The sequence below is a fragment of the Plodia interpunctella genome, chromosome 29 (assembly GCF_027563975.2).
Source record: "Plodia interpunctella isolate USDA-ARS_2022_Savannah chromosome 29, ilPloInte3.2, whole genome shotgun sequence".
NCBI lineage: Eukaryota > Metazoa > Arthropoda > Insecta > Lepidoptera > Pyralidae > Plodia > Plodia interpunctella.
In genome coordinates, this window is record NC_071322.1 from 2,412,766 (window position 1) to 2,421,684 (window position 8,919).

The following is an 8,919-nucleotide window of genomic DNA, read 5'->3' on the forward strand; positions in this document are numbered from 1 at the left end:
GGATAAACGCAAACCTCATTAACTTTGGTGATTAACGATAATATTAAATTTTGATTACTCATATTTATTAATAGGGTCTTTAATATTAAGCCTTTAATTTTTTTTTGCCATAATTAAAAATTGATGGTGTATACAACAATTAATATACATAGTTTAAATCACGTCGTTTTGTGCTTTTTTTCAATACGTAACTTTTTAAACGTCGTGAAAAAAAACTTTTGTCACTCGAAAATATGTATGAAACATGTCTGAATCACGACCGTGGGGTACAGAGGGGATAGGATGTACAGAGGTGTGTAAAATATCCACTTATCATCGTAGTTCAATAGAGGCCGTTCTTGTAGGGTTTATTTTCAATAATAATAATTCAATGTACAAAAGTATGTCTTTAAGGAACCATCCTACGTGGTATATACCTCCATATAACATAAGAAACAAACGTCGACATGACTAGCCCAATTTTAATGGCATTGCGTATTTGCAATTAAAAATGACTATGGCGATTTTTATAGGGACAAGAAACAATAGAAACAAAACAATAAAAAAATACGGGTTGCACTGCGGGAGCGCCGGCAGAAGTGAAAACGAATATTAACGTTGTGCATTTTTGATGTCTTAGGCATTTTCGAAGCGACATACGAATTTTTGAAATAAGTATATTATTTTAAACACTTGTCCCTATAAAAATGCTATGTTTTATAAAGAAAAATGCTTGTAGCATCCAAGGCAAAGCATTTTATGCTAAAATTATATTTTTTATATTTCATAGCAATGCTATGTATAATAATTTTAAATAAATAGACAATATTTTTTTCTTATTGCCAATTTAAATACTGTACCAAAAATAATAGGATTTTCAGATTTTTTTGTTAGAAACGAAATATTAAAATTTTAATTATATATAATTTTTAATTTTCGACATAAATCTATGTAAGTTGGGGTTTGATTTTTTTATTATTACAAAAAAAAATGTTAAGATAAAGTATAGTGATTTCGATCGAAAAATACTACTTTACAGAGAAGAAAAGCATAATATAGACGAAATATATTATACTCACTCTTTGTGAACCACCTTAATGTTAGAACCAACATTAAAAATAACTTACTTATATAATTGTAGATATATCCTCATATTCTTAAAAGAACTATCCGCCATTTTAGACAAAAATATGCTTTGTCCTTATCTCACACTAATTTTTGACATAACATATTTTAATACGATTAAAATGCGGTTTATCTTTTTTGAAAAAAGGTTTAAAATATTCCTATAACTAGATTAAAATAACTAGAAGCACCACATTTAAAACAACACAAAAAAAAAACAAGATACCTCTTACTGGTATTAAACAACTTTCGATATTGCAACACTCTAACCACAGACAAAAATTTAACAACGTACGTCTTTAGCAAAAAAACAATTTTATACACAAAAGTTAACAAACTTTCAAAAAGTATTGTATAATATGTTTTGTCTCTATCCGTTCTTTCACTTTTTCACCTGGAAAGAGCGGGATGAAACATATTTTAACTGAAATATGTTTTAAGCTACAACTTTTTATGAATAAGACATCTTAGCCTACGAAAGGAGTAAAATTTAATTTTAAAGAGATTTTTTTAAAATAGATTTTTGTACTCAAAAACGGCCGAAAAACGTTCTTCTTGTCTACACTCACCATAGAAAAGTTTGACAGATGTCAAAAAATCGGTTTAGTAGAATTTTTTGACGAAATCCCATTTTTTTTAAATGCTAATACAATATTCTTTCTATCTCTTTCACTTCATGTTAAAATGTGTAATAATATTGGATGAATTGAATTTTTCCCAAAGACCTATTCATAAAAAAAGGCTTACGGCATTAAAAATTCTCAGATGACGATTTCCCATACGAATACTAAACCTTTGACAGCTGTCAATATAACTTTTCTAGGGCATGTCTTTCATTCTAACCTACAATCACATAATGCCTTCGATCACAGATTGTTGACCCTGCCTCATCAAATTACTATTGTCTTGGTATCAATTTAAAACGACTTGGTATCAATTAAATTCGAAAGTCACGCAAAAGCGCTGACGTTTTGATGAAATTTGTAATCGATTAAGGGCTCGAAGTCAAATATAGGCAACAGATAGTGCTAATATAATAATAATAAAACCTAATTTCCCATAAAATGTATCTGCATCTCCCGCGCAGATTGTAAAAGTCAATCAAGGGAAAGCGCTATTATCTGGAGATTTATCAAATTCTCCTTCGAGTTTCGCCACTTTTGGCTATCTACCCCTATACCATGAAACTAAAATTGAGTCGATGATCAATCGAAACAATGGTCTAACAACTAGGGACGATATTTTGGGACACGACAAATAAGGAAAGCGAATCCTGAGCTTCGACTCTCAACGGCTGTGGAAGTAACCGGAAATACGCTTAGATAAGAGAGAGAGAGAGATGGAACTAAAATCGAGCCATTGATTTTCAACTGAAAATTAAGATTTTATTTTAAAGTTTTTCGATAATTTAAATTGCATACCAAGATAATTAGCACATATACACAATTCCTAGTATCCACATTATTATATTCATCCACTCTTATTCAAATTTGGTACCAAAATTATAAAATTTATCTACAACACACTGGACTCATTCATTATTTAGATATTACCAGTTGTAACGGGTTTCAGGCGGACGATACCGGATGCGCGCTGTTGGGGTTTGGTCTTTTCAGTAGATTTTGTGCGTCATTGCCATGTGACGTCTGAAAAAAAAAACAAATATTAGAAAAGGCAAGGCAAAGCTTCTGTTGGGGCTCCACGAAAATATAAGTAATTTTGAATAAACAAAGTACCTAGTAACCTTATAACATGAGAACGCGTTGGAGATTTGAAATTATATAAAACATTTTCAAATGTCATTCTTCTTCAAAGTCGTATTCCTCATGGCTGAGGGTTGTGGTCATTGCGTGGAATGAAACACACACAACAACTTTCTTGGCATTATTAATAGAGTGGTTTGCCACTGCCTTCTCCATTTGACACACAAGTTAATAATAATCAACCAGTGTGCAGGTTTTCTCACGATGTTTCCTTCACCGGACATTAAGAACGTCATTGAGAAACATTCGTCATTCGTCAACGAAAATTGTCATTAAGAACTTTATTAAAATGCAGTTGTTACATTTTTTTATTATTCAAATGCTTAGCTTTCCATAAGAGATTCATCCACAAAAAAGTTTGAGAACCATGAAAAAAAACCCAAGGTAAAAAAAAACAGAGTACGTTATCAAAACTAACTAAACATTAAGTAAGACTTATCAAAAATAAAAAGGTGGATTTGGAAAGGGGTATGTAAGGTTGTCGTAAAATCATGTCAGATTAAATATAAATAATCGACCTTATCTACACGTTACTTAACCGGGTAAGGAATCTAATCTCATGATACCTCAAACATATACATATAGGTAGATGAAACTCACTAGATACATAAACACTAAAAAATAAAACGATTTAAAAATGGCGCGTAAAACGGAGCTGGGATGGCAAGTTCAATTTTATCTATTATTCGCACTTCGCACTCGGAAGCAAGTTTGAATTTGGCGCGTACCTACTAAAAAAACAAGAGCTTGTCACTGTCAGGCAAAAATTAATATAGGTAACTGTCAGGTTAGACGTCAGATACGGATGACGCCATTTTGCAGTGAGATGTTGTAAGGTTGCAGCTCTATCGATAGTTACGATATCGATTTCAGTAATTCTGAGCCTTAACCGGTTTCTCTCTCTCCACTTCGCACTGTCTTTGGCATGATACATATCTTTGACGACAATAAAGCAGCAAACAAAAGAGCACAGCTGCTTGGGTTTGCGCATTCCGTCAGCCAGGCAAGCCCAGGCGGATGCAGAAGGCCAAACATTTGTTCCTTACATAATTTGCAATTTAACGCAAGACGAAGCCGTAACAGACAATATATTTGCAATGACAACGTTCGATAAAGGAACGCCTTTATTATTTCAAATACATAAGAAGGCCGAATTTAGCTGTACACCTACGATGTATTCCGGTTTAAGAATAATTATCTATATCGAATTATCGATAAATATTACGCACATCACTGGCCATACGAGGTCAGTAGCCTGCCCGTCCTTCATACAGCAAGCTGAAAGAAGCCAGACAGCACAGCACGACCGCGCTGATCCGGCATTGGAACGTACGTCAAAATGGCGTCTCTCAAGCGTGTATCCACATTTTCCATCGACAGAGGACAGCTCATAGATTTGGTACGCGAACGACCAGCGATATGGGACAAAAATTCACCACTATACAAAATAAAATCGGCAAGAAACGAAGCGTGGCGAGAAATTTGCAGCATCTTGAACGATGATTACGATGAAAAACTCAATCACTCGGACAAAGTCGAGTATTGTAAGTAATTTCATAAAACTATTCAAGATTTAGAAAAACGATAACATGTATTGTTTTCCCTCTTTTTTTCTTACTTTAGTTATTATGTGTACAATTCAGTTGTTATCAAGAACGTTATATACCTGTGGATATACTGTTTTGATGGTTATTATTGTTTTCGTAAATTAAAAGTGAGGTTATTCGGAAAGGGGACCTTGGTCTCAGATGTTCTATGGTAGAACAACCGAGAAGACGCTCAGATGAAAAGGACAATAGTTTATAGCGAATTTTTTTTGCTTTAATAACCTTTACAAGAGTAAATTAGTTTATAGCATTTTGGGCACTCCATATTTGAGAATTAGAACTTTCCTTTACAGACATGGCTGTTGTCCGAGCATGGACAGTTACAAGAGACGGCTGGGTGCGAAGCTTGAAAAAAGGGCAACCCAGCTACCGTCCATATTGTTTCCACAACAAATTGCTGTTCCTACAAGATGTCATTAACCCACAATTTAATACTTCAACTGAGTATTTAAATGACACAAAGTATGAAAATGTTGAGTATCTATATCCAGACAGTGATGACGACACGAAAAGCGATGATTCCGATGAAGTTGAGGAAAAACCAGATATCAGTAAATTGTTTGATAAGAGACAAAAACCAAAGAGAAGGATAAGCACAGACGCTCTGTCGGACAGCAATGATGGATACCAAGATAAAAAAGGATTGAAACGGAAAAGATTTAAATCACTGAATGAATACAATCAAAATAGGAATGACGAGGTACTTGTGCCCTTGTCAGATTTTGAAGACAGACATCTATGTTTTTTTAAGAGTATCCAGCCTACTTTAGCGACCCTGGATGAAGGAGAAGTGTTGGAATTCCAATCAGGAGTCATCAGCTTATTGCAGAGCATTAGAAGTAGACATTCTAATGAATAATAAAATTATTTAAACACATAAGTACTTGTAATAATTTTTACTTTCCATACCTCGAAATTGTAAAAGAAACCCTTTTCTGACCATCCCTATATCTAGTTTCATTCTTGTCTGTGACATTCTAATTTACTTTCAATTGCGGTTTTATTACCTGCATGTCTGACGTCAACCTCCTCTGGGAATGCTGTTGTAGCCAATGCTGTCAAAGCTTTTGTCTCGAAAAATCAATGGGAGTAGTCCTAGAGCGTTATGGTTTCGCTCTAGGACTACTCCCATAGATATTTTTTTGCAAAACTTCATAGCACAGCATAGATCAACAAAAAAAAAATTTGGTTCCAAATACATACCTCAGACCTCTCTCGCCTCGAAACAACGTCCCGCACATCGTACAAGACTTCCATTCCCACGTCTGCATTACTTTAGTCGGCGATTGCTTCTCTGCGGTCGGACATTGCTTGTTTATGGTTGTTTCCTTGTCTATGGTCTCCAACACTACCACCGGCTGTATATTCGGCTCACTTTCCACCTCCAACTTAGGTGTTGCTATCTTCTTGCAAGGAAAGTCTTTTTCTTTTTTTACCGTTTCTGCTTTGAGATCTGTGGGGAATGAGTTTTTTTTGTGGTCATGTTGAATTAAAGGTTCCGTTCTTTTCCCTTTGAGGAACAGAACCATAATACACACAAGCACTATTAAAATTATAAAACCAAATATCTTATTGCTTACTAACGGCCCGCCACGGCTTCGCTTGGGTAAAACCATAAAAAGTAGCCTGTGTTACTCCTGAACTTTTCGTCTATCTCTGTGCCAAATTTCATCAAAATCGGTCCAGTAGTTTTTTAGTTTATTCATTACAAACAAAAATACAAATATTTTTTCTTTATAATATTATATTAGTATGGATGAAAGATCAAAACAATTTACTTGTCAACATATAGACCAATAGCGGCTTAACTTCCAGCCACAAGAAAAACTAGAGACAACAAGCTAGAGTAGCCAAATTAGATATAATATTTCCATACAACATTTTCAGCCCATCTCATACAAAGCAGCAAGATGGTTCTTTCTTGTATGAAAAATATTATGTCAAATCTATAGTCTTCTACACTTCTAGCCAACATGATTCTTATCTCTGATTCATAACTAGTTTTGCCCTGGGCTTCGTCCGCGTTTTCCCATGGGAACTGTTATTTTTCCGGGACGAAATGTACCCTATGTCCTTCTCCATACTTCAAACTATATGTATGCAAATATTCAAGAAGATTGGTTGAGCAGATAAGAGTGTGAAGAGGTAACAAACAAACTTACTTTCGCATTTATAATATAATAGGAAAATAAGTTGTTTCTCAATTGCTTCCTAAATCTATTTCTGTTTGCAAAAAGCAACACACTCAAAGAAAGCAGTATAAAAAAGAGATTTTCTGAGTGTTTCCGAAATGCTAATTTCCTGTTGGTACTAACCTTTAGTGACAATAATAATATTAGGCACCCCCATAACGCCAGCCTCGTCGTCTGCCTTAGAATCGATGTCCACCATGCGACTGAGAGGCACGGCCTCATCGCTGGAGCCGTCGGACTCCCGTGCGGCGGTCGCCTGCCGCTTCTTCACTCGCTTCCTGAATCTGGAAGGGGTTGGAATATTAAAGACTTTGTCTTTAAATTACCCTAGCACATCCCATCATGTTGACTTCTTAGATTAGGACAAACTATAATTTTATAAATTGATTTTAAGTATAACTAAAGAAAAGCTTTAGTTTCACATGTCTCAATGATTGCCTGTCTGTAATCAAATCTTAGAAGATAAATGATAATAATGACCTGATGGTGCACACAATCGGCTCCTAATGAGTGCTCAACAGTTTGCAACATAGACAAGTTTTTTAAAGTATTGAATGCAATGCGGATCTCTCCGACACCAATAAAAGCTTGTGGCAAAAATTATGTTTTTGTAAAAAATTTGTTTGCGCACTAATCGCCAACAAGAGCTAGTATTCTCAAAGAGCACAATATTAAAGAGCTAAAGATATCAAGTACTACCACAATGGACCCCGCTGCATGATATCCTATGAATGAAATGAAACTTAACCTTTTCTTAGGCCTCTTTTGGACAACAGGGGGCTTCTTGCTCGGCTCCTCATTGTTATTGATATTTATGTACTTCTCCACCCGCTCCATGGACCGGTCCTGCTCCACATCAGTGCTGGATATGGAGCTCTTGTCGCACGCAAACAGGTCCGTTTCGTTGCTAAGTTCGTTGCTGTCTATTTGGTCGCTGGATGGAGAGAAAAACACTTTTGCTGTATAAACTATAAGATACTTATTGTGCAATTTAATTTTATTGTCCATATATTGCATTGGCAAAGGTCAATTATGTATTATATGTATATGTATACATGTTTAAAAATATACAGATAGAGTGGAACCATATTATATCATCCTTTATTGGACAGTAGACAGGTCAAACTAATGTTTGACAGCCATTTTTAGCTTGGTAGCAGGGCTAATGGTGAAATCGAGATTTTGAAATCAGAAAGCCATTTACCTTCATTTACTTCTACTATCCATAGAGAGATGCCGTTAGCATATTATATTGTTGATTTTAAGCTCCAGTTCTAACATTAAATGACAATAATAACCATAAAAATCTAATAAGAATCTGAATAGAATTACTAATGTCTTCGTAATAAATACCTATATAAAATGAATGATGCTGTGACAAAACATGTATCATGAAATCCTTATATTGTAAATTTATATCAAACAAGGCTCAATATGAAATAACTTTTTTAATAGGTACCTCTGGTCCGAGATATCACTTTGTACAGCAGTCTCAAGCTTCTTGATTTGAAATGTAATATTAATCCTCTTATATATCTCTTCAGTTATGTTCCGACATTTTTCATGTTTAGAATTCACCCCCTCAGTGCACACAGACCAAACATTATGTGGTTTTTCTATTGTCGACATTTTATCGTTTTTTACATAATTTTATTAGTTTTTTATCGTCACTTTCCCGCCATGCGGCGTCGCTACTAATTGTAGACGGCTGTTAAGCAATATAGCCATGTCCGCAATGGCAATGTAGTCGAGTAGTATGGTTGCGAAATACCAATATGAATAAGCCCAGAAAACTTAGTTCCTAGCCTCAAATGATTCAATTACACGCTTGATTATCCAAATTATTTAATGAATTCACAAATCACACTTGTTTTAACCCCGTGACTACGGCGAAACACTGCAGAAACAACTATTTCCAAACAAAGGATCGTCAATCAACAATTTTATGGCACAATAAAAGTCAAGGCTTTGGATTGCGGGTGAATTACTTAGCTATAACTAGGACTAGACTAAATTGCGGTTGTAGCACGCTCTCTATAAATGTTTTCAACAATAATTAAACAAATAACAATAAAAATAAATTAAAACTATTGTTGCCTTTGCGGCTTTTTTGGATTTTTTGACATTTTCAATTAGTGTTGCTTCATTAATTGCTCATAAAATAAATAATTTAAAAATATTACTTCCATAGACAACTTGAAAGTGATTTAGAAAATATTTTATTAACATTTTTATTCTATACATTACTATAGA

At 34.5% G+C, this 8,919-nt stretch overlaps 2 protein-coding genes across 2 annotated transcripts; one reads left to right on the top strand and one right to left on the bottom strand.

Moving 5' to 3' along the window:
- Positions 1 to 941: 941 nt before the first annotated feature.
- LOC128682081 (uncharacterized) lies at positions 942 to 8,790 on the bottom strand. The gene is made up of 5 exons (XM_053766565.2): positions 8,126 to 8,790; positions 7,415 to 7,600; positions 6,790 to 6,950; positions 5,678 to 5,927; positions 942 to 2,750 (listed from the first exon to the last, which is right to left on the bottom strand). The coding sequence occupies exons 1-5, from the start codon at positions 8,293 to 8,295 to the stop codon at positions 2,717 to 2,719; spliced, it is 801 nt and encodes a 266-aa protein (XP_053622540.1). The 5' UTR covers positions 8,296 to 8,790; the 3' UTR covers positions 942 to 2,716.
- On the top strand, positions 4,137 to 5,354 carry LOC128682082 (uncharacterized). The gene is made up of 2 exons (XM_053766566.1): positions 4,137 to 4,411; positions 4,768 to 5,354. Exons 1-2 carry the CDS (start codon positions 4,207 to 4,209, stop codon positions 5,331 to 5,333), a joined length of 771 nt encoding a protein of 256 aa, XP_053622541.1. The 5' UTR covers positions 4,137 to 4,206; the 3' UTR covers positions 5,334 to 5,354.
- Positions 8,791 to 8,919: the final 129 nt, after the last annotated feature.

What these genes read in the sequence shown, in the direction of transcription:
- LOC128682082 (XM_053766566.1), top strand. Translation starts at nt 4,207, where the DNA reads ATGGCGTCTCTCAAGCGTGTATCCACATTTTCCATCGACAGAGGACAG. An exon ending in CTCGGACAAAGTCGAGTATT is followed by an intron (nt 4,412 to 4,767) that starts GTAAGTAATTTC and finishes TTTCCTTTACAG; the next exon opens with ACATGGCTGTTGTCCGAGCA.
- LOC128682081 (XM_053766565.2), bottom strand. Translation starts at nt 8,295, where the DNA reads ATGTCGACAATAGAAAAACCACATAATGTTTGGTCTGTGTGCACTGAG. An exon ending in AGTGATATCTCGGACCAGAG is followed by an intron (nt 7,601 to 8,125) that starts GTACCTATTAAA and finishes CTCTCCATCCAG; the next exon opens with CGACCAAATAGACAGCAACG. An exon ending in TATTATTATTGTCACTAAAG is followed by an intron (nt 5,928 to 6,789) that starts GTTAGTACCAAC and finishes CATTCCCCACAG; the next exon opens with ATCTCAAAGCAGAAACGGTA.